Raw genomic sequence first — 26,407 nt, 5'->3', positions numbered from 1 at the left:
CTTCCCCCAGAAGACCAGCACAGGCCTCTGCCCAAACCATGTCTCCCAACCAGAGTTCTGCAGGGCCCCAGTTCTTATGGAAACCGTATCAGGTTTCATTCCATAAGCAGACCAGAGGACACTTCATTAAAACTCACCACATTCAGGCCAGGGACCAAATACTGCCCACAGTAGGCAGGGAGAGCATCAGCCAACTACTAACCTGAAGGATAGAGGAGCCAAAACACAACAGCAGAGCACACTCAGCACAAACTGGAGACACTTTCTAAAGAGCCAAGCCCTGGGCACTACATGACCTCTTCTTCATAAGGCCAGTAGGTTCAGAAACAGGTGACATAACTAGCTTTTGTAACACAGAGAAGAAAGAAGAAACTTAGACAAAATGCCAAGATGGAGGAATTTATCCCAAATGAAAGAATAAAACAAGGCCATGGCCAGAGATCTAAGTCAAAATATATAAGCAATGTGCCTGATGGAGACTTTAAAAAAACAACATAAGGATACTCACTGGGCTTGAGAAAAGAATAGAAGATGTCAGTGAGGCCCTTACCACAGAGATAAAAGTTAAAAAAGAATCAATCAGAGATGAAGAATACAATAAATGAGATTGGAAACAGGATTGAATATCAGGTTGGCAGAAGCAAAGAAACAAATTGGTGATTTAGAAGGCAAAGTAATGGAAAATAATAAAGCAGAACAAAAGAGAGAAAGAAGAATTATGCAACACAAGAATACACTTACAGAACTCAGTGTCTCCATCAAACATAATGACATTCCTACTATAGGAGACCCAGAAGAAGAAGAGAGAGAAAATGGGCAGAAATTTATTTCAAGAAATAATAGCAGAGGAAAGAGGGTTAAGATGGCAGGGTAGTAGGCAGACCCTAAATTTGCCTCCTTCCTCAACACATCTAGATAAATATCAAATTATTCTGAACACCCAGAAATATATTAGAAGTCTTAGAGAACAAAGCTATATGTCTACCAGTAGAGAAAATGACCTGTGGGAGCTTCTTTTAACAAGCAGACCAAAACCACACCTAGGATCAAGCTTCCTTTATTTATTTATTTTTATTTTTCAATTTGTTATTTTATTTTATTTTTTTCTTTTTGACCTCAAAATGATGAGACAGAGGAATTCACCCCAAAAGAAAGAACAGGAATAAATAATGGCCAGAGATTTAATCAATACAGATATAAGTAAGATGCCTAAGCTAGAATTTAAAACAACAATTAGGAGCACTTGGGTGGCTCAGTTGGTTGAACATCCGACTCTTGATTTCAGCTCATGTCATGATACCAGGATTGTGGGATCAAGCCCCGCATTGAACTCCATGCTGAGAATGGAGCCTGTTTGAGATTGTTTCTCTCTCTCTCTCTGTCTCCTGTTTGTGCACTCTTTCTCTAAAATAAACAAACAAATAAATAAATAAACAAACAAACAATTATAAGGATACTCTGAGTTTGAAAACAAAAGCATAGAGGACACTAGAGAATCCCTTACTGCAGAGATTAAAGAACTAAAATGTAATCATGTAGAAATTAAAAATGCTATAACCAAGATGCAAACCTGAATGAGGGCTATAATAACAGGGACAGATGAAACAGAGGAATAAATCAGTGGCAAAGAAGATAAAATTATAGAAAATAATGAAGCTGAAAAGAAGAGGGAAATAAAGGTAATGGATTACAAAGGTAGACTTAGGGAAATCAGTGATTTATTAAAATGTAATGACATTATCACAGGAGTCACAGATGATGAAGAGAGAGAAAAGGGGGCAGAACGTTTATTTGAGCAAACTATAGCTGAAAACTTCCCTAGTCTGGGGAAGGACACACATCAAAATCCAGGAAGAACAGAGAACTCCCATTAAATTCAACAAAAGCCAGCCATCACCATGGCATATTATAGTCAAATTCAAAAAATACACAGACAAGGAAAGAATACTGAAAGCAGCAAAGGGAAAGTAAGTCCTTAACCCACAAGGGAAGACAGATCAGGTTTGCAGCACATATGTCCACAAAAAACTTAGCAGACCAGTAGGGAATGGCAGAATATATTCAACGTGCTGAATGGGAAAAATATGCAGCCAAGAACACTTTATCCAGCAAGGCTGTCATTCAGAATAGAAGGAGAGATAAAGAATTTCCCAAACAAACAAAAACTAAAGGAGTTCATGACCACTATACCAGCCCTGAAAGAAATATTAAAGGGGACTCTGAATGGGGAAAAAAAGACTAAAAGCAACAAAGGCTAGAAAGGAACAGAGCATATCACCAGAAACACCAACATTAAAGGTAACACAATGGCATTAATTCATCTCTATCAATAATCACTCTGAATGTAAATGGACTAAATGCTCCAAAAAAAAGACATAGGGTGTCAGAATGGATTAAAAAAAAAAAACAAGACCCATCTATATGTTGCCTACAAGAGACTCATTTCAGACCTAAAGACACCTGCAGATTGAAAGTGAGGGAATGGAGAATCATCTATTATGCTAATGGAAGTCAAAAGAAAGCCAGAGCAGCCATATTTTTATTAGAAAAACTAGATTTTCAAATAAAGACTATAATAAGAGATGAATAAGGGCATTATATCACAATTAAGGGGTCTATCCATCAAGAACATCTAATGCCCCTAATGCAACATCTAATGCCATCTAATGTAAACATTTATGCCCCCAGCTTGGAGTCCCCAAATTTATAAAGCAATTAAAAAAAGAAATTTATTGATAATAATACAATAATAGTAGGGCACTTTAATACCCCACTTACAACAATGGACAGATCATCTAAGCAGAATATCCACAAGGAAACAAAGGCTTTGAATAACACACGGGACTGGATGGACTTAACAGATATATGTAGAATATTTTGTCCCAAAGCAGCAGAATACACATTCTTTTCAAGTGTACATAGAACATTCTCCAGAATTGATCACATATTGAGTCACAAATCATCCCTCAACAAGTACAAAGAATTCAAGATCATACCATGCATATTTTTGGACCATAACGCTATGAAACTCAATGTCAACCACAAGAGACAAATTTGAAAAGACCACAACTACATGAAGGTTAAAAAACATCTTATTAAAGAATGAATGGGTAAACCAGAAAATTAAAGAAGAAATAAAAAAGGACATGGAAGAAATGAAAATGAAAACATGACAATCTAAAACCTTTGGGATGCAGCAAAGGCAGTCCTAAGAGGGAACTATATTGCATTACAGGCCTGCCTCAAAGGAACAAAGAACTCAGATACACAACCTAACCTTACACCTAAAAGAGTCAGAAAAGAAACAGCAAATAAAGGCTAAAGCCAGCAAAGGGGAATAATAAAGATTAGAGTAGAAATAAATGATATAGAAACAGCAACAACAACAACAACAACAAACCAGTATAACAGATCAATGAAACTGGTTTTTTGAAAGAATCAGTAAAATTCTATAGTAAATTTAGTATAATTTATAACCCCCTGACCAGACTTATCAAAAAAGAAAAGAGAAAGGAACCAATAAATAAAATAATGAATGAAAGAGCAGAAATCACCACTAACACCACAGAAATACAAACAATTATAAGAGAATATTATGAAAATCTATATGCCAAAAAACTGGGAAATTTGGAAGAAGTGCACAAATTCCTGGAAAATGCAAACTACCAAAACTGAACTAGGAAGAAATAGAAAATTTGAACATACTCATAACCAGCAAAGAAACTGAATCAATAATCAAAAATCTCCCAACGAACAAAAGTCCAGGGCCAGATGGCTTCCCAGAGGAATTCTATAAGACATTTGAAGAAGAGTAAATATCCATTTTTCTCAAACCGTTCCAAAAAATAGTAATGGAAGAAAAACTTCCAAACTCATTCTACAAGGCCAGCATTACATTGATTCCAAAACCAGAGACCCCACTAAAAAGAATTACAGGCCAATACCCCTGATGAACATAGATGTAAAAATTCTCAACAAGATACTAGCAAATTGAATTCAACAGTACATTAAAAGAAATATTCACTGGTCAAATGGGATCTATTCCTGGGCTATAAGGCTGGCTCAAAATTCGCAAATTGATCAATGTGATACACTACATTAATAAAAGAAAGGTAAGAACCATATGATCCTCTCATAATGGATGCAGAAAAGGCATTTGACAAAGTACAAAATGTATTCTTGATAAAAACCCTCAATAAAGTAGGGATAGATGGAACACACCTCAACATCATAAAGGCCATATACAAAAGCTAATATCCTCAGTGGGGAAAAACTGAGAGCCTTTCTCCTCAGTGAGGAACAAGACAGGAATGTCCACTCTCACCATTACTATTTAACATAGTACTGGAAATCCTCACTTCAGTAATCAGACAACAAAAAGAAATAAAAGGCATCCAAATTGGCAAGGAAGAGTCAAACTTTCACTCTTTTCAGAGGACATGATACTCTATGTAGAAAAACTGAAAGACTCTGCCAAAAAATGGACAGAATTAATACATGAATTCAGCAAATTCAAAGGGTATAAAATCAATGTACAGAAATCTGTTGCATTTCTATACACCAATAACAAACCCACAGAAAAAGAAATCAAGGAATTGATCCCACTTGCAATTGCACCAAAAACCATAAGATATGTAGGAATAAAGCTTACCAGAGAGGTGAAAGGTATGTAGTCTGAAAACTATAGAACATTTGTGAAAGAAATTGAAGAAGGCACAAAGAAACGAAAAGCATTCCATACTCATGGTTTGGAAAAACAAACATTGTTAAAATGTCTATACTACCCAAAGTAATATACACATTTAATGCAATTCCTATCAAAATGCCAACAGCATTTTTCATAGAGCTAGAACAATCTTAAAATTTGTATGGAACCACAAAAGACTCCAAATAGCCAAAGCAATCCTGGAAAAGAAAAGCAAAGCTGGAGGCATCAGAAGTCCAGATTTCAAGGTATATTACAAAGCCATAGTCATCAAACAATATGGTACTGACACAAAAATAGACACAAAGATCAATAGAACAGAATAGAGGACCCAGAAATGGACCCACAACTATATGACCAACTAATCTTTGACAAAGAAGGAAAGAATATCCAACGGAAAAAAGGCAGTCTCTTCAACAAATGGTGTTGAGAAAACTGGACAGTGACATACTGAAGAATGAAACTAGACCACTTCCTAACACCATACACAAAAATAAGTTCAAAATGGATGACAAACCTAAATGTGAAACAAGAAACCATCAAAATCCTAAAGAAGAACATAGCAAACAACCTCTTTGAACTTGGCCATAGCAACTACCTATTAGACACATCACCAGAAGCAAGGAGAAACAAAAGCAAAAATGAATTATTGGGACTTCATCAAGAAAAAAATCTTCTGAACAGAGAAGGAAACAACAAAACTAAAAGGCAGCATACAGAAAGGGAGAAGATATTTGCAAAAGATATATCAGATAAAGGGTTAATATTCAAGATCTATAAAGAACGTAGCAAATTCAACACTCAAAAAAACAAATAATCCAGTTAAAAAATGGGCAGAAGACATGAATACACTTTTTGAAAGAAGACATCTGGATGGCCAAGAGACACATGATGATGTGTCACTTATCATCAGAGAAATATAAATCAAAACCACAATGAGATATCACCTCATACCTGTTAGAATGGCTAAAATTAACAACACAAGAAACAACAGGTGTTGGTGAGGATGTGGAGAAAAGGGAACACTCTTACACTGTCGGTGGGAATGAAAACTGGTAAACTACTCTGAAAAACAGTATGGAGTTTCCTCAAAAAGCTATAAGTAGAACCTCCCTATGATCCAGCAATTGCACCACTAGGTATTTACTCAAAGGATACAAATACATACTGGGGTACGTGCACCCCAATGTTTATAGAAGCATCATCAACAATAGCCAAACTATGGAGAGAGTCCAAATGTCCATTGACTAATGAGCGGATAAAGCTATGGTGTGTGTGTGTGTGTGTGTGTGTACACACATGAGAGTCTCTTAATGACAGAGAATAAACAGGGTTGATGGAGCAAGGTAGGTGGGGCATGGGCTAAATGATTGTTGGGTATTAAAAAGGGTACTGGCTGCAATGAGCACTGAGTGTTGTTTATAAGTGATGAATCACCAAATTCTACTCCTGAAACCAATATTGCACTGTTAGCTAACCAATATTTAAATAAAAATTTAAAAATTTAAAATAAAAGAAAATAAACACCAAAGTTAGGAAATGCATCTGGAAGCAAAACTGCACAGCATTCTTTCTTGTTGTGATAGCTGCAAACATCTCAAATAAAATGCTAGGAAAAAAAGGAGGGGGAGGAGGAGGATGAGGAGGACGAGGAGAGGGGAAGAAGAAAGAATAGCAGAAAACTTCCCTACTTGAAGTAAAGTACCATATCCAGATCCAGGAAGCACAGAGAATTCCCACCAAAATCAACAAAAGCAGGCCAACATCAAGACATATTGTAATTAAATTTGCAAAATATAGTGATAAAGAAAAAATCTTAAAAGCAGCAAGAGAAAAGAAGTCCTTAGCTTACAAGGGAAAACCCATAATGCTAGCTGAAGATTTCTCAACAGAAACTTGGCAAACCAGAAAGGAGTGGCATGATAGATTCAAAGTGAATAATGGGAAAAATCTGCAGCCACAAATATTCTACCATTCAGAATAGAAAGACAGATAAAGAGTTTCCCGGACAAACAAAAACTAATGGAGTTTGTGACCACTAAACTGGCCTGTAAGAAATATTAAAGGGAACTCTTTGAGTGCAAAGAAGAGACCAAAAATGATAAAGACAAGAAAGAATTAGAGAAAATTTCCTGAAAGAACAACAAAACAAGTAATAAAACAGCAATAAATACATATCGACCAATAATTACTTTTAATGTAAATAGACCAAATGTTCCAATCAAAAGACATACTGTGTCAGGATGAATAAAAAAAAACAAGACCCATCTATATGCTGCCTACAAGAGATTCATTTAGACCTAAAGATATAAAGACCATTTTAGACCATTTAGACCTGCAAATTGGAAGTGAGAGGGTGGAAAAACATTTATCATGCAATAAATGTCAAAAGAGAGCTGAAATAGCAATACTTATATTGGACAAACTAGACTTTAAAACAAAGACTATAAAAAGAGACAAACAGGGCATTATGTAATTATCCAACAAGAAGATATAACAATTGTAAATATTTATGCACCCAACAAATGATTATATATATATATATATATATATATATATATATATATATATATATGAAGGAACTAATTGATAATAACATAATAATAGAAGACTGTAATACCCCACTTAAATATCAATGGATAGATCATCTAAACAGAAAATCAACAAGGAAACAATGACTTTGAATGATACACTGGACCAGATAGACTTAACAGATACATTCAGAACATTCCATCCTAAAACAGCAGAATACACATTCTTTTCAAGTGCACATGGAACATTCTCCAGAATAGATCACATATTAGGTGACAAAATAAGACTCAACAAATACAAAATGAATGAAATAACACCATGCATCTTTTCTGATCACAACTCTATGAAACTAGAAGTCAACCACAAGAAAAAATCTGGAAAGACCACAGATACATAGAAGTTAAATAACATGCTATGAAATAATGAGTGAGTCAACCAGGAAATCAAAAAAGAAATAAAAAAATTATATGAAAACAAATGAAAATGAAAACACAACTGTTCAAAATCTATGGAATGCATCAACAGTGGTTCCAAGAGGGAAGGTTGTAGCAAGCAATACAGGTCTCCCTCAAGAAGTAAGAAAAATCTCAGATAAACAACATAACCACATAAATGTGCTAGAAAAAAGAACAACAAACAAAACCTAAAACCAGGAGAAGGAAGGAAATAATGAAGATTAGAGCAGAAAGAAATGATAAAGAAACTAAACAATAGAACAGATCAATGAAACAAGGAGCTGGTTCTCTGAAAAAAAATCAATAAAGTGGATAAAATTCTAGCCAGACTTATCAAGAAAACAAGAGAAAGGACTCAAATAAATAATACACAAATAAGTGGAGAGAAATAATAACAAACACCACAGAAATACAATTATAAGAGAATATTATGAAAAATGATATGCCACCAAATTGGACAACTAGAAAAAATGGATAAATTCCTACAAACATGTAACCTACCAAAACTGAAACTGGAAGAAATAGAAAATTTGAACAGACTGATGAGCAGCAAGGCAATTGAATCAGAGTAATCAAAAAACTTCCTACAAATAAAAATCTAGGGCCAGATGGCTTCACAGGCAAATTCTACCAAATATTCAAAGAAGAGTTAATACCTATTCTTCTCAAACTGTTCCCAAAAACAGAAAAAGAAAGGAAAATTCTAAATTTATTCTATGAGGCAGCATTACCCTGATACCAAAACCAGATAAAGACACCACAAAAAAAGAGAACTACAAGCCAATAACTCTGATGAACATAGTTGCAAAAATCCTCAATACAATACTACCAAACTGAATCCTACAATACCTTAAAAAAATCATTTCCCATGATCAAGTGGGATTTATTCCTGGGATTCCAGGGTGTTCAGTACTTTCAAATCAATCAATGTGATACATTCTATCAAGAGAAAGGATAAGAACCATATGATCATTTCCATAGATGTAGAAAGAGCATTTGACAAAGTACAACATTTACTCATGATAAAAACCCTCAACAAAGTAAGTTTAGAGGGAACATACCTGAATATGATAAAGACCACGTATGAAAAACCAACAACTAACATCATTCTCAATGGGGAAAAACTGAGAACTTTTGTCTACAGTGGACAGTGATGTCCACTCTCACCACTATTGTTTAACATAGTCCTGGGATTCCCAGCCACAGCAATTTTAGACACCAAAAAGAAATAAAAGGCTTCCAAATAGGCAAGGAAGAATTCAAACTTTCACTATTTGCAGATGACATGATACTCTATATAAAAACTCAAAAGCCTCCACAAAAAACTACTAGAACTGATAAACAAACTAATTCAGTAAAGTCACAGGATACAAAATCAACATCCAGAAATCTGTTGCATTTCCATACACCAATGATGAAGGAGCAGAAAGAGAAATCAAGGAATTTATCCCATTGAAAATTGTACCAGAAACCACAAAATACTTAGGAATAAACCTAACCAAAGAGGTAAAAGATCTGTACTCTGAAAACTATAAAATACTGATGAAACAAATTGAAGAGGACACAAAAAAATGGAAAAGCATCCCATACTCATGGATTGGAAGAACAAATACTGTTAAAATGTCTATTCTACCCAAAGTAACCTACACATTTAATGCAATCCCTCTAAAATACCACTAGCGGTTTTCACAGAGCTAGAACAATCCCAAAATTTGTATAGAACCACAAAAGACTCTAAATAGCCAGGCAACCTTGAAAAAGAAAAGCAAAGGAGGAGGCATCACGATTCTGGACTTCAAGTTATATTACAAAGCTGTAGTGATCAGGGACGCCTGGGTAGTTCAGTCAGTTAGGCGTCGAGTCTTGATTTCAGCTCAGTTCATCATCTCACGTTTCTTGAGATGGAGCCCTCTATCGGGCTCCACACTGACAACACAGAGCCTACTTGGGATTCTCTTTCTCTGTCTCTCTGCCCCTCCCCTACTAGCACACAAGTACATGCACACACTCTCCCTCTCTCTCCCTCTCTCAAAATAAATAAACTTGTAAAACAAAAAAAAAAAGCTGTAGTGATCAAAGCTAATATGGTACTAGCACAAAAACAGACACAAGGATCAACAGAACAGAATAAAAAACCCAGAACTATATGGCCAATTAATCTTTGACAAAGCAGGAAAGAATTTACAATGGAAAAAAGACAATCTATTCAAGAAATGGTGTTGAGAAAACTGAACAGCAACATGCAAAAGAATGAAACCGGACCACTTTTTTACACCAAACACAAAAATACATTCAAAATGAATTAAAGACCTAAAGGTAACACCTGAGACCATAAAAACTCTAGAGAACATAGGCAGTAACCTCTTTGACATTGGCAATAGTAACTTCTTTCCAGATAGGTTTCCTGAGGCAAGAGGAACACAGGCAAAAATAAACTGTGGGGATTTCATCAAAATAAAAAAGTTGTTGCACAGTGAAGGAAATAATCAACAAAACTAAAAGGCAACCTATGGAATGGGAAAAGATATTTGCAAATGGCATATATGATAAAGGGCTAGTATCCAAAATACATAGAACTTACAAAATTCAACACTCCATAAAAGCAAAGAATCCAATTAAAAAATGGCCAGAAGACATGAACTGACCTTTTTCCAAAGAAGACATCCAAATGGCCAAGAGACACATGAAAAGATGCTCAACATGATTCATCATCAGGGAAACAAAAATCAAAAATACAATGAGATATCACCTCATACCTGTCAGAATGGCCAAAATCAACAACACAAGAAACAACAGGTATTGGCAAGGATGTGGAGCAAGGGAAACCCTCGTATACTGTTGGGTGGGAATGAAAACTAGTGCAGCCGCTCTGAAAACCAGTATGGAGGTTTCTCAAAACTTTAAAAATAGAACTATCCTATGATACAGCAATTGTACTACTAGGTAAGAATACAAAAATACTAATTCAAAGGGATACATACACCCCAATATTCATAGCAGCATTAACTATGATAGCCAAAATTATGGAAACAGACCATGTCCCCCGACTGATGCAATGTCTATTCTACCTAAAGTAATCTATACATTTAAGAAGATGTGGTGCATACACATAATGGAATATTACCAAGAAAGAAAGAAAGAAAGAAAGAAAGAAAGAAAGAAAGAAAGAAAAAGGAAGGAAGGAAGGAAGGAAGGAAGGAAGGAAGGAAGGAAGGAGAAAGAAAGAAAGAAAGAAAGAAAGAAAGAAAGAAAGAAAGAAGAAAGAAAGAAAGAAAGAAAGAAAGAAAGAAAGAAAGAAAGAAAGAAGTAAAGAAAGAAAAGAAATCTTACCATTTGCAATGACTTGGATGGAGCTAGAGAGTATTATGCTAAGTGAAATAAGTCAGTCAGAGAAAGACAAATACCATATGATTTCACTCAAATGTGGAATTTAAGAAACAAAACAAGCAAAGAGAAAAAAGAGCAAAGCAAACCAAGAAACAGACTCTTAACTCTAGAGAACTGATAGTTACTAGAGGGGAGGTGGGTGTGGGGATGAGTGAAATAGGTGATGGGGATTAAAGAGTGCATTTGTTGTGATGAGCACAGGGTGTTGTATGTTAAGTGTTGAATCATTATATTGTGCATCTGAAACTAATATAATGCTGTATGTTAACTGGATGTTAAATAAATTCTTAAAAAAATAAATATATAAAACACCTAGATAGTGTAAAGTTGAACTCCAAATGAATGTGAAGGTGGGCCCATATTCATAAATTCTCAGAGAAAAAATTGTGCTACCCCAACTCCCAGCTCAGACTAATATAGGTAAGTTGCTTAATTGGCATTGTGCCAGTGGATAGATATTTTTCCAGTTCAGTCTTAACCTGTCCACTGGTGTTGCAATTCTTCAATAGTTTCTCATTTTATTTTCTATTTCATTTTGAAGCCCCTGACTCATATGGACCACAGCATCATTTTCTGTCCCCACAGGGCCATTAAATTCCAGTTCTTGATGACAGAGATGGAACCAACCCCACTCCCACTTTCCTAGGTAGCCACATCAACTTTTTCCCTGGGGTTTTATTTCCTCATCATTTATCTCCCTGGGGATTTTCCCAGTTTTTCTGTGAGCATTTAAAAGAATGGTTGTGTTTTATCTAGTATTTCTAGATTTTTAAAAACTAGATGCTATTCTGGTTATATAATCCCCACTATCCAGAAACAAAGCTCTTTAAGTTGTTTTAATATGAGTCAATATTGGATATTATGTTTACTATTCAATGATAAAGAAGATAATTTTAGGATTACTAAAAATGAAACCAAAATCTGTCACATATGATTCAGTGAGAAATCCTTATACTAATGTCACATTCAAAATGAGTTTAGTACTTTCTTAGCTCTTTTTAAAGCTCTTATTTTAGAAGCCAAAGATAAAGAATTTGGTTGCTTTCAAAGCTCTATTATTTAACTCACATAATTTATTAATTATGAATATAAATTATGATTAACTAATTTACTCAACTGATCTTACATTTTCTTGATTTGTATTGGGATGCTGTGTCAGGATTTATAAAAATTCAGTGTCAGTTCAGATATTTTGCCAAGTTTTCCCACTATTCCCCTAATCCTAGCCTATGCCACAATTAAGAAAAAAAACCTGGAGGGCATTTTCCATCCATACGTGAAACATTTTTCTGCCTCTGAGCTGTTGCTATGCCTTAAACTATCCATAAATTTTTATTCCCCACTCCTCAAATCCAACTCTCAAACCTATGCATGTTTCAAGGCCCTACTTATAGGTCTGTCATCTTCATGAAAGCCCTCTTTATTGCCCCAAATATGATCTCCAGTCTCTTTCTGCATTACTCTTGTGATCCTTATATTCTATCATGGTTTATTTCTTCATCAGGGTTTTAAATTTTGGTTTACCTCAGAAAATAGAAGTATCTTTTTTATTCTTATATTCCATAAAACACTTTGAGAATTTATAGAAAATCAACAAATACCTATTGAGTTTCAAGTGAATAAAAGCTCCTTTGCAATTCAAATTGACAGCTTTATAAAATTATAAATAATGTCATTATTTATTTTTTAAATATAAGCCCTGAAAGAGAAGATTTAAAAGTGTTACATGCTATATAAAACTTGTGACAATACCTGGAATTAACCCCTTAGGATTTCTACAAAAAAGGAAGGTTTAGACTAAATGACTTGTAAGGTTTCTTCTACCTCTAATATGCTAATATTCTTTACCAACTTCATATACATTTTTATGTATATTTCAGTCAGAGGGTAGAGCATTTGTGCTGGCAGTGAGGTAATCACTTAGCTTAACACTATGCTTCCTGAAAATGAGAAATGATTACAGGATGCAGTAGAAGCAAGTAAGACATACAGAAAACACTAAAACACTAAAACACTTTCCTCCTGCAGTGTCTCTCCACTGCCCTCTATTGTCTTCGCTTAATACTACCCTTGTTGAAAATAAGTGATTACAGAATCCAGCTCCATATCACAGAGCAGGCAGTGAAGAATGGGTTTGAGTGGCAATGAATTGATGATTAGCAAAATAAGGAATATAAATTTCATTGCATAAATGTTATGCTCAATTTAAGAGCATATTTCCTAAAATTTAAAAGATATTTCTTCATGTTATTATGAGGAAGTAAATTTGGATTTAAATAATTAATTCTTTCGAACACCAAAGTATTAGTTAATAAACTACAATTCAAGTATATTAAATTGTAGCAGAGCAGCTCAGTGCATTATGTGATTTCATCGTATTCTCTAATTTTGCAATTGAAGAATATATTTCACCTTTCCAAACTTATTCTTATTTGATATCAAGGTCTATATTTAATAAATATCATGGGCTACACATTGGACAAGAAAAAGACTTATGACTTAAAAGAGCATCTAGTGGGGGGCGCCTGGATGGCTCAGTCGGTTAAGTGTCTGACTTCAGCTCAGCTCATGGTCTCGCGGTAAGTTCGAGCCCCGCGTCGGGCTCTGTGCTGACAGCTCAGAGCCTGGAGCCTGCTTCAGATTCTGTGTCTCTCCATCTCTTGGCCCCTCCCCTGCTCATGCCCTGTGTCTCTCTGTCTCTCGATAATAAACGTTAAAAAAAAATTTTAAAAAAGATCATCTAGTGGTATGTATTTATATATATATATACATATTATAATACAATAAACCTTTGACTCTAATCTCTAAGAGCTTATTTGAATTAAAAGAGATAATATGATTGCACTAAAACATCATGTGCCTCAAATTACAGAATAAATATCTTCTGCACTATGATTTCCTTGGATCTCACCATTCGCTTATTTAAAAAAACTTTGTTATATTTAATAAATACAAAAATGCCTTGTAAAACTTGGGCAGCATGCCATAGTGGTTAAAAGCATGGGCTTTGAAAATAGACTGACTTTGTTTGAATCTTGGCTCTCACACTCATGCAACTTTGGGCAAGATTAACCACTCTCTGTCTCAGTTTTGTCATTTGTAAAATGGGGATAGAGTACCTGCCTCATAGGGTTTTTGGGTGTATTAAATGAGCTAATAGAAATAAAGTGTTTAATAAATGTCAAATGAAAGTTCACTGTTTTTGTTTTTCCTTTTATCTATTTCCTTGAGAACAAGCGTCAAACACTCGATTGATTATGGTGACTGATTATGTGAAGAAGAAACAACTAATTTTCCCTAAAACTCTCTAATCACCATATGAGAAAATAGAGAGATAAACACTTTCTCCCCTTAGAATTCCAGGACCACTTGACTGTTTCTTTAAAGTGGGACCAAATAGAGGTTCCTGGGTGGCTCAGTCAGTTAGGTGTCCGATTTCAACTCAGGTCATGATCTCCTAGTCCATGAGTTCGAGCCCCGTGTCGGGCTTTGTGCTGACAGCTCAGACCCTGGAGCCTGTTTCAGATTCTGTGTCTCCCTCGTTCTCTCTCCTCCCCCACTCATGCTCTGTCTCCCGCTTCTCAAAAATAAATAAATGTTAAAAAAAATAAAAAAGATAAAGTGGGACCAAATATATGTATATTTTTTACTTTTCTTTTTTTTTTTTTTTTTTTTTTTTTTTTTTTAAATTTTTTTTTCAACATTTATTTATTTTTGGGACAGAGAGAGACAGAGCATGAACGGGGGAGGGGCAGAGAGAGAGGGAGACACAGAATCGGAAACAGGCTCCAGGCTCTGAGCCATCAGCCCAGAGCCCGACGCGGGGCTCGAACTCACGGACCGCGAGATCGTGACCTGGCTGAAGTCGGAGGCTTAACCGACTGCGCCACCCAGGCGCCCCTATTTTTTACTTTTCTTAACACTTTGTTAGGTGTCAGTCATGACTGATTTATCCTTATCACTCAAGGTTGTGAGCTATCAATATGAATTGCATTATATGTGTTTACATTTCTATATTTCCCACCCAACTCATGCTCAGAAAAAAAATCTATTAAGCCCGGAATAAGATTCCTTAAGCTTTTGATTCTAAAGCTTGTTAAATTTCCTGTTTCAAGCCATAGATAGCAATGCTAAAGAAGTTATTCATATAAAGTTACTTTAAAAAAAATAAATTGGTACTAAGAATGTGCTATTGAGCAGAACATATACATATTGAGTAGAACATGGTAGAACATTTTTTTCCTGCCAGTCTTAATACAATCATGTATCCAGTAGTTCAATTCATAATCATTTAATAAAGTGAACATTTGTAGTCTTAAACATTAAGAAAGAAACAGGCTATTAAAAGTTAAAAACCTACATGCATTTAGCTACGTTTTAAAAAAATATCCCAGGAATATTGTAATGAGGTCTAGGTTTGGGAGCAAGCATTGTGCAAGTTAATGTAAGTAATGAACCTTTCATGTGAAATGATGTAGTGTCACAACTCATTTGCATCCCACTTAAAGTGTAATTAAGTTTCTCTGACAGCATGGCTTATGGCTGAAAGAACAGACCTGGCTGTTAAATTAATCCAGAGTCCCTCAGTTAATAACACTCAGCAAAGAAAACTTTACATACTCTTTCATTTAAAGTTCCCAAACTCCCATTTACAGAAGTATATGACAAGGCAGCCATACAGGGAAACCTCTGCCTGAAATTGATGGCCTTTCACCAGACAGATTTAATCATCAAAATACCTGAAAACTAGACTTTGATGAATCAGAACATAAGAATATGCTGTTTTCATTCCAGCTAGGATGGCTGGTAGTCTAGAGGGAATGATTTCACATTTAAATTTCACTGCACCACATAGTTATAGTATGTTTTCAAACTTCCATCCAAAGTGTTGGTAATTTTAAGATTTATAGCAGAACTGGCTTACTATAAGTGCTCAGAAATAATGGAATTTATTTTTCTTATTCATTCTTTCAGGACTTGACTGTTTAATATAAGTGTCCAATGAAGTTGTTATCCAATAAATCCTTTTAAGGTTTTTGTGTGTTAGTTTGCCACTTGTCATTGCTTATTTATTTTGTTAAGAATATTTAGTTTTTCAATCCCCAGAACGATTATGATGTTGCCACAAGATTAGAAGTACACTGTGTTATTTAGGACACATTTTAACTAAAGAAGGATTCAATTTATAAATAATCTAAACTGTTTACAGAGAGGCAGACAAGAGAACAAATTTTTCAGAATCAGATTGCATTTCTTTCTAGGGCACTATAAGAATCTTTGCCCAATAATTATGCATGGCTACTGTTTAGTGCTATTATCTTGTTTTTCTTTCTGGCCTCCCCAATTCAAAGGCTGATGTCAAAAGAAATACTCTATCTTTAAGTTAATAGCCTCAAAACTCAACTATTATTGCCACCATAAATAAACTGGCTCCTCAGAAAGTCAGTTAAAGTTTTGGCAGCTGAAGAAAGAAGTCTAGATATATCTTTAACATACATGATATTCCTGAATCCTACAAGTGCCCAATAACATAATCATATAATACCTATTGGACTTACTCCAGTCCCCTAAACCAGTATTGTTCAAGGTCTTTCAGGTTAAGTGAGCATTTATTCTGACAGACAACCTGCATACCATCCCTACCAAGAAAATTGCCATATTTAGGATTTAGATAATATGTTAAAGTGTAATATTGAGTACAAGTTATAATATTCACCTCCATGCATTTGCACAGTACTGACATGTCCCTAGGGCAAAATTTGCAGCAGCTCATTTTTCTACATCAGGTCTCAGCACTATGCAACGTATCACTGGCATTTTCACAGAAACAGTGCATTTTTTTTTCTTATTTTCCAAAGATCTATTTCAGGGAACAGAAAACTTGCCAGGAAGCCTGAGTTGATAGGGAAGAAGCACCCCAACAATGATTTTCTCTTGCCATTCATTAAAAACAATCATATAGTAAAACATAAAGAGTAAAAGTCATGTTCAATTAAATGATTTATTTTGGGCATATTGTTGGAACATTTACAGTGGTACCAGACAAAGATTTTTACTTCAGCTATCCAACTGAGGCCAAAAAGGTGAGTTCTATTTGTGAGGTGGTTTTCTTTATGAGTGATTACCTGTGTTGTCAGAGGGATCACAGCAAAGATCCCTCCACACAGCTCTTGAGTCTGGATGCTCCCAGTTGTCTCCCATAATCCACTTCAAATTGAAAGGTTTAAAATACACAAGGCAATGGCTTCAGGTCACACTGAAATAAAAAAATCAACTTTTAAGTATTGAATACACAACTGTGTTTCTATTTATTCATTAAAACCAATGAAATTTTAAAAGAAAATCATATTATGTATGTGTCTGGAAATTGTGCATTAATATGTTATTTTTAAATTATATTTATATAAACATTATGTATTATATACTTTTTTATATACATATGCAATTTTTCTTGTGCACAAGTATACAGACCTTGCTAAAATATTCATTGAAGAGTGAGAAACCAGGGGTGCCTGGGTGGCTCAGTCTGTTACGTGTCCAACTCTTGATTTCAGTTCAGGTCATAATCTCACAGGTTTGTGAGATCAAGGCCCTTATCAGGTTCTATGCTAACAGTGCAGAGCCTGTTTGGGATCTCTGCCCATCCCCAGCATGTGCACACAGTCTCTTCTCTCTCTCTCAAAATAAATAAATAAACTTTTTGAAAAAAGAGTGAGAAACCATTCTATGCTAATGTTTTACATATACATAAATATATATACATGGCATGTTTTTCTTAATTCAAATCACATCTAAGAGTTTGTATGAGCAGGTTGTTGAATTCACATTTAAAACATGTCCAGATGGTCCAAATCTAAGGTTCACCATGTAAAAATAAAGATAATCTGTCATGTCCTATTGATAATTTCTATGAGTCTGTGATTATTACAAAATACACAGACTCAATTCACACAGAGTACTGTATATTAATTACTTTCATTCATACAAAAGTCTTATTAGTTTTATCTATATTTTATCAAAGCACACAAGCTTCTACTACCAGCAGCAATGTTACTACTACTATTCTTAAAAGCAAACAGAAATCATGAAGTCCTGTATAGCGCCTAGCACAGCCCAAAGGAAATTGATCCAAATTGACTAATGTATACATTCATTTCTGATTAGATGGAAGTTGATCCAAATAATACAGCTGTTAAAATATATATATATAATATTTATATATTATATATAATATTTATATATTATTTATATATTTATTATATATAATATTAAATAATATATAATATTGTTAATATTAAATAATATATATTCTACAATAATAAAATTTATTATATATAATATTTATATATTATTTATATATTTATTAAAATATTTATATATATTTATATAAAATATATAAAAAGTAATTCAAACAAATATACTGAAAATAATTCAACTGTGCTATATATAAAGAATACAAAAATAATATGTATATATAATGTATATATACTTACATGTTTATAATTTTATATGTACAATTTTTTTTTAATTTTAGGCACAGTGAAAAAAATTTTGAGTGCTTAAAGTACCTTCCAAAAAAATGTACAGTATCTGAAATGAGCAGGTATCAAACCAAAAAAATTCAAATATTCATAAAATGTAACATAAGAAATACTTGTAAAATATAAACCATATTTGGATTTTTGGAGTTATGGAAAGTTGAGAAAATAATGTAAATATACAAGAAAGGTTATATGGTAGATTTTATTCTACATTTTAAAAAGTTTAAATAATTTACAATCTTCCCTTGGTATTTTTCACTGCCTTTTAGCTCACACAGTATAAACAGAAAATATTTTAGAATACATTTGGTTAAAATCTCACTTATTTATGAATAGAGCCTCTTATTCTCATTATCAGAAAGACGATGAAGATCTTTCTTGGATATTATAAAAACTCAAGGAGTTGTTGTTAAAGTTCTTATCTCCCTCTCACAACCCATTATAGCTAAAAGACAAAAGGAAACATGTAATTATTGTTGCCTACTCACCTTGTCAGACCTCAGTTTCTTCATAGAGTATTGAATAAAGGGCTTCATAAGTTCGTCCAATCCCCAATCTATGAATTGTATATGAATTCATTATATCAGTGCCAGGTGGCAAATATTCCCAAAGAGGAATGAAGAAATGTAATTCCCATTCTACTGATTCCAGGTAATGTTGACTTAAATGTAAGCTCAGCAATTTTTTTCATAAATTAAGAGGAAATAATCAAAATGTTATAATTTTGAGGTTGGCAAATTTAATGTGTAAACAAATAGAACCACAGTTTAAACTAAACAAAAACTATATATAACTGCTTTATAGGCAAGTTGTCACTCATGGTCCCTAGGTTGAAAACCCATTAATAATGCTATTGAGTATTTATCCCATTCATAGTTTTATTATTTATAAAGTTAAAAGTATTTATGGTCTGCTATAAAACACATAAAATGTCAGATTCAACTTGTGCAAATGGCTACTTTTTAAAAGGCATATTGACACTGCTGAGCTAAGCATTGTTTCTTAAGGCTTAAAGCTCTAAGGAAAGCAACTAAAGCAGCTGTTTTCTCATTAGCCCAAACTTTATTATAGTTGTTAATGTCTATGCTGATCCCTGACAGACAAACCTAGACTCTAGAGACCTGTTAAGCAGCCACCTTAGCCCCAGGAAACTTGCCCCTACCTGCTTGGGCTAATCATTTTATTCTTTCTCATGATTTCGAAGCTGATCATATTTATTATATTGGTCTTTTTCACTCAATCAACAACAATTATTTTACTATTTTATCATTTTGGTATATTTTGGTAAATTTTTTGCTGATATCAACTTCTACCCTTTTAAACTGCTTATCTTCTTATTAGTGCTTATTAACTATAATCTTTAAACAGGGATAAGGCATAAAAGGGATAGGTTTTGGAAACCATCCATATGCCAAACAGAGAATATTGCATTCCTTTTTTATTCAGATTGTCTCCCCATAGACTTTCTTACCCTGTTCCCAAAGCAGATCCTGTCAACCCTAATGAAGAATCTAATATTAACTGAAGTCAACCAGAATCATTGACAATCCCATTCTAAGAATTACCCATTTGGAAAACTGTGGTGATCGAAAGCCAAATTACCTTCTCTGCTCTTCCAACTGCAGTCCCTCAGAGATCAAGACAACTTAATTGTAAAGAACTGTTCAGGAAACTGCTGTAACAATGTTATACACAGAACATTGACAACTTCGATGAAAAGACCCATAAACTACAATCTATGGTCTCTGATAAACAAAATCCATTGAATATAGTCATTTCCCCTAGCCATCTATTCTGCATCTAGAGAGGAAAGTATGTAAGGAATTTTATCCAGGGAAGCTCAGAGCTCACTCTGGTGTAACTCTATAAAACTTCTAAAAGTTGTCTCCCTTTTAGAATTTTTTAATAGAACTTTTTAAGTAAAGAATCTATTATCAGATAATTTGAATCCTGTAAACTATCCTGCTGCCGGAAGAAACTTGTGTAACCTGCTTGACCTCCTTCAAAATAGGAATTCATAAAAGTTCTTCATCATGGCTAGAATTGGTTTTGGGGGGGGCTATAATTTATTTGTTTTAAGATGATAAGTGTATCATAAGAGCCAAGCATTCATTGTTTATGATGTTATTTTTCCAAAAATAGTTTTTATAAAAAATATTTTTATAAAGATCTGACACTATCAAGTTCTAACAAGTTAGGATCTAAATGTTAACACCATTATTCTTCTCCTCATTTCACTTGCTTCTGTAACAAGAAACTTACCTTAATTCTTAACTTTATCAAGATCTGCACTGTCATTCAACAAGAATTTATCAAGTGTTGGGGCGCCTGGGTGGCGCAGTCGGTTGAGCATCCGACTTCAGCCAGGTCACGATCTCGCGGTCCGGGAGTTCGAGCCCCGCGTCGGGCTCTGGGCTGATGGCTCGGAGCCTGGAGCCTGTTTCCGATTCTGTGTCTCCCTCTCTCTCTGCCCCTCCCCTGCTCGTGCTCGTCTCTCTCTGTCCCAAAAATAAATAAACGTTGAAAAAAAAAAATTTTAAGAATTTATCAAGTGTTGCCACATGGTAGACACTTTTCAAACTGGGCAAAAGTAGTCAACAAAATAAAGTCCTTGTCCTCATGTATCTCATATCCTAATGGATCTTATATTCTAGCTATATTCATAGAAGAGGTTCTTGAGTATCAGCAAACACCTAAGGCAAGCACCTTAGATTCCTTTTCTCATTTACCAAGAGAGGAACCGGATGCCATTTTTGATTTGCTAAAAGCACTGCAGAAAAAAATGATTAATGTTCAGAACGCAGACGATAGTAAATTATCATCCAGCTGAATAACCTTTTCATTCATCTTCTTCTATTTCCTTCTGCCTTAGAAGAATATAATTTTAAGAGGTCAAAGATGATGTCTACCTTGTACACTAGCATGCCCCCATTGTCTAGCACATTTAACATATGTTGACTGACTAATGAGCAACAGGTGAAATAATGAATGAATAAATGAGTATCACTGAAGTACCTATTCATAGGCAACCCTATAACTGTGGTTGATTAACACCCTTAGTTGTTCACCGTATCATCCGTCTTACTTCTCAAAGTGACTCTGTCAAGTGACCTTCCTGTCATATTAGGCAGCAGGCAAAATCCTAAGAAAAATTGTAAATGTACTAGTCACAGATTGAGATTGCTATTTCTGTGCTCCTCACCCCATCCCTTCCTCTAAATTCTTTATATTTTTCTCTGAGTGGTGAGGCAAAAGAAGCCATATAGAAGCTATAGGAGGGAACCAATGTGTCATTTATATATTATCACAGGGGGGAGCTCCCTTGTTTCCCAAAGCTGTAGCATCTTCAGCCTGCTGTCTACCCTCTCAAACCCTACTCCAGTTTCTCCTACTAAATTGCACAATTTTTTTCAATTAAATATTAAAAATGGTCCAGTAGCCACATTAAAATCAGGCCCCCAGGGGCGCCTGGGTGGCGCAGTCGGTTAAGCGTCCGACTTCAGCCAGGTCACGATCTCGCGGTCCGTGAGTTCGAGCCCCGTGTCAGGCTCTGGGCTGATGGCTCAGAGCCTGGAGCCTGCTTCCGATTCTGTGTCTCCCTCTCTCTCTGCCCCTCCCCCGTTCATGCTCTGTCTCTCTCTGTCCCAAAAATAAATAAACGTTGAAAAAAAAATTAAAAAAAAAATCAGGCCCCCAAAATATTCCAGGCCAAAGTCTTCCAAGGTTATGGTGAGTAATTCTATAATTTCAAGTAAGTGCTTATTTAAGTACAGTTGCTTTTTTTGAAAAAAGCTTCAGCTCTAACCAAGGCATTCCAGCACAGTTTCCTTTTAGGGAGGTTGGATTTTCATGCTAGCAAAAAAATAAGTCAGACTCTTCAATATTCCGCTGAAAAACCATTCTGGTCATCAGTTTGTCTGATTAAGATTACAATAGTCTTCTATCAATCAATCATACATAATAGAAGGCATCATCATAGTGTGCTTGCTTTTGCTTCCCACTGTGAATTTTTAGCCACATACCTCTTGTTAGAAACCCAACTAAGATACTTTACATTCAAAAGAAATTGATTAAAGTGGTCATTTCAAAATTTTTTCTTTTTCTTTCTTTCTTTCTTTCTTTCTTTCTTTCTTTCTTTCTTTCTTTCTCTTTTTAATTTAAGAGTTGGGGGTAGGGGGAGGGAAGGCAGAGACAGAGGGAGAGAGAGAATCCCAGGAAGGCTATGCACTGTCAGCACAAAGCCCAACACAGGACTTGATTCCACAAAATATGAGATCATGACCTGAGCCTAAATCAAGAGTCAGGTGCTTAATCAACTAAGCCACACAGGCGCCCCTCAAAATGTTTTCTAATTGTAAACTTATCCAAGCTACTTAGAAAAACACATTCCTAGTGATAGAGGGAAGATGGTGGCAAACTAGGAGGACCATAGGCTTACCTAGTCTCACAAATACAACTAGATAACTTTCATATAACCTTAGATACCCCAAAAGTCCATCTGAACACTGGCAGAACAAACTCCATAACTAAAGGGTAGAGAACCTTGAAGAAGGTAGGAAGTGCAGAAACACAGCTTGGAAAAGAAATGGATCAAGGCTGCAGCAGAGGGGAGGGAGCTGTGGTCATGGAGAAGAGCCAGAAACAGACTAGCACACAGGGGAGTGCATGGAGAAAATGAATCCTCATAGCAATTGACTTGGAAAGCGAGGGGCCCAAATTTCATGAGTTCTTGCAACCAGTAAGACTTAAAGCCTGGAGTTTTAAATGTCAGCATGCTTGGCTCTGGAAGAAACCAGGGTACATTGGAGATGCTCTTGGAGAGAAGGCAGGGCACACAGCCCATGGATATACAACTTGTAAACAGCTATCTGAAGACAGCCTGGGGTACAGAGTGGGGAAGTTAGTTGCTCATCTCAGAGCATGTCTCAGAGAAGCAGTTTGCACAGAGAAACCCCTCGGGGAACAAAGGAACTAGAAGGCACAATTTCTCTCCCCTGCCCCTCAATATAAGCAGGGCCACCTGTGGGAACCAGCAGAGGGCCGACACTCACTACCTAAATTGCTTATACCAAGCCCTGCCCCTCTGTGCTCCAGTATAACTGCCCTTCACAGTCACACTTGCCTCAGTCTCAGCATGGTGGACCCCCTTCTCCAGAAGGCTGGCTCAAACCCTATGAACATTGCATCTCCTGACCCATGAGTTTTGTGAGGACTCAGTTCCAGTGGCAGTAGTGACAGGTCTCATTCCAAAAGCAGACCAGAATGCCACACTCAGGCAAGATATTAAACACTGCCCAAAACAGGCAAAGAGAGCCTCTGCATATGACTGGTCAAAAGGATAAAGCAGCCAGGACACAAAAGCAAAGCACACACAGCACACATTGGAGACACTCCCAGAAGTGTCAGGCCCTGAGGAATAGGGGACACTACAATACAAGGCATTACAGGACCTCTTATTCACAAAGCCATTACGCTCAAGAACAGGAGAGGTAGGTGACTTTCCTAACACAGAGAAACAGTTAGAAAGACTTAGACAAAATGAGAATACAGAAGAATTTGTCCCAAATTAAAGAATAGGACAAAGCTACACGTGGATTTCTGAGCAATACAGATATAAATAACATGCCTGATGGAGAATTTAAAGCAATAGTGATAAGGATACTCACTGGACTTGAGAAGAGTGGAGGACATTAGTGAGACCATTAGCACAAAGACAAGAAATAACATAGCAGAGAGATAAAGTGTTCGATGACAAACTGAGAAACACACTTGATGGAATGAACAGCAGGCTGGAAGAAGAAGAGGAACAAATTAATGACACAGAAGAAAAGTAATGGAAAGTAATCAAGCTGAACAAAAGAGAGAAAAAAATTATGCAAAATGAGAATAGATTTAGAGAACTCAGTGACTCTATCAAATGTAAAACATTCATATTATAGGAGTCTCAGAAAAAGGAGAGAAAAGGGGGGCAGAGAACTTATTTGAAGAAGTAATAGCTAACCATTCACTAATCTGGAGAAGGAAACAGATATCCAGATCCAAGAAGCACAGAGAACCCCCAACAAAATCAACAAAAGTAGATCTACATCAAGACATATTATAATGAAAATAGCAAAAGATAGTGATATTAAAAGAAGCAAGACCAAAGAAGAGATTTATGTCCAAAGGAACTCCATAAGGCTATCAGTGGATTTCTCAGCAGAAACTTTCCAAGCCAGAAAGTAGTGGCATGATATATACAAAATGCTGAATTGGAAAAACCTGCAGCCAAGGATACTCTATCCAGCAAAGCTATCATTCAGAATATAAGGGGAGATAGTTTCCCAGAAAAACAAAAACTAAAGGAGTTCATGAACACTAAACCAGCCCTGCAAGAAGTTTTAAAGTGGATTCTTTGAGTGGAAAGGAAAGACCAAAAGTGACAGAATGAAGGTAGGAAACACACAAGCAGTAAAAATGAATATTTCTGTAAAAAGTCAGTCAAGGAACTCACAAAATGAAATGATGCAAAATATGACACCATATACATAAAACATGAGGAGGAGAGGAGTAAAGAATGGGTTCAAACTTAAACGACTTAGTATAGACTGCTATATGCAGAAGATGTTGTATACAAACCTAATGGTAACCATATATTAAAAACCACTAATAAATATACAAAGAATAAAGAGAAAAAAATCCAAATTTATCACTAAAGAAAACCAGAAAGCAATGAAAGTGAAAGAGAAGAAAGGATCAGAGAAAATCTTCAGAAACCACAAAACAAATAATAAAATGGCAATAAATACATAGCTATCAATAATAACATTAAATATAAGTGGACTAAATGCTCCAATCAAAAGACATAAGGTGACAGGATGAAAAAAAAAAGGCAAAACAAAACTCATGTATATGTTGCCTATCAGAGACTCATTTTAGAACTAAAGACATCTGTAGATTGAAAGCAAGGGGATAAAGGAACTTCTATTGTGCAAATTAGTGTCAAAAGAAAGCCAGAGCAATACTTATATAAGACAAAACAGACATTAATTCAAAGACTGTGGAGCACCTGGGTGGCTCAGTTGGTTAAGTGTCTGACTTTGGCTCAGGTCATGATCTCATGGTTCGTGAGTTTGGGCCCCACATCAGGCTCTGTGCTGACAGCTCAGAGCCTGGAGTCTGCTTCAGATTCTATGTCTTCCTCTCTCTCTGCTCCTCACCAACTTGCTCTCTCTCTCTCTCTCTCTCTCTCAAAAATAAATAAACATTAAAAAAAACAAAGACTGTAATAAGAGACAAACAAGGACACTATTTTTAATAATAAAGGGGACAATACAACAAAAAGATACAACAATTGTAATATTATTATACACAAACATGTAACATATTATAGACCTAACATGAGAGCACCCAAATACACAGAACAGTTAATAACAAATATAAAGGAACTAATCAATAATACAATAATAGTAGGGGACTAATTAACATCCCATTTACATCAATGGACATATCATCTAAACAGAAAATCAACAAGGAAACAATGGCTTTGAAAGACACACTGGACCAGATGGATTTAACAAATATATTTAGAACATTCCATCTTAAAACAGCAGCATATACATTCCATCCTAGAAGAGCATAATACACGTTATTTTCAAGTGCATATGGAACATTTTCACAGAACGAGAACAAAAATCTTAAAATTTGTATGGAACCACAAGAGACCCCAAATAGCCAAAGCAATCTTGCTGATAGCATGGAGCATGCTTAGGATTCTCTCTCTCCTCTCTGCCCCTCCCCTGCTTACA

At 35.3% G+C, this 26,407-nt stretch overlaps 1 protein-coding gene across 7 annotated transcripts in view; it reads right to left on the bottom strand.

Annotated features, from left to right (window-relative positions):
* Positions 1 to 17,071: 17,071 nt before the first annotated feature.
* The window catches only part of CUNH4orf33 (chromosome unknown C4orf33 homolog), a 135,286-nt gene continuing 125,950 nt past the window's right edge, over positions 17,072 to 26,407 (bottom strand). For 5 of the 7 annotated variants that reach the window (XM_047091568.1, XM_047091569.1, XM_047091570.1 and 2 more), the window contains 2 exons: positions 19,109 to 19,176; positions 17,072 to 17,335 (listed from right to left, as the gene is read on the bottom strand). In XM_047091568.1, coding sequence (XP_046947524.1) covers positions 17,303 to 17,335; positions 19,109 to 19,176 — 101 coding nt within the window. In that variant the 3' untranslated portion in view covers positions 17,072 to 17,302. The remainder of the gene's footprint in view (positions 17,336 to 19,108; positions 19,177 to 26,407) is intronic. The other 2 variants (XR_006964342.1, XM_047091571.1) reach the window with 2 other exon arrangements.

Source organism: Lynx rufus, unplaced genomic scaffold, assembly GCF_022079265.1.
Source record: "Lynx rufus isolate CCGP_SWC_20201006 ecotype Redwood Valley unplaced genomic scaffold, mLynRuf1.p SCAF_3, whole genome shotgun sequence".
Taxonomy (NCBI): Eukaryota; Metazoa; Chordata; class Mammalia; order Carnivora; family Felidae; genus Lynx; species Lynx rufus.
Note: the sequence above shows the minus strand (reverse complement) of the source record. Positions and strands in the feature narration are given on the sequence as shown.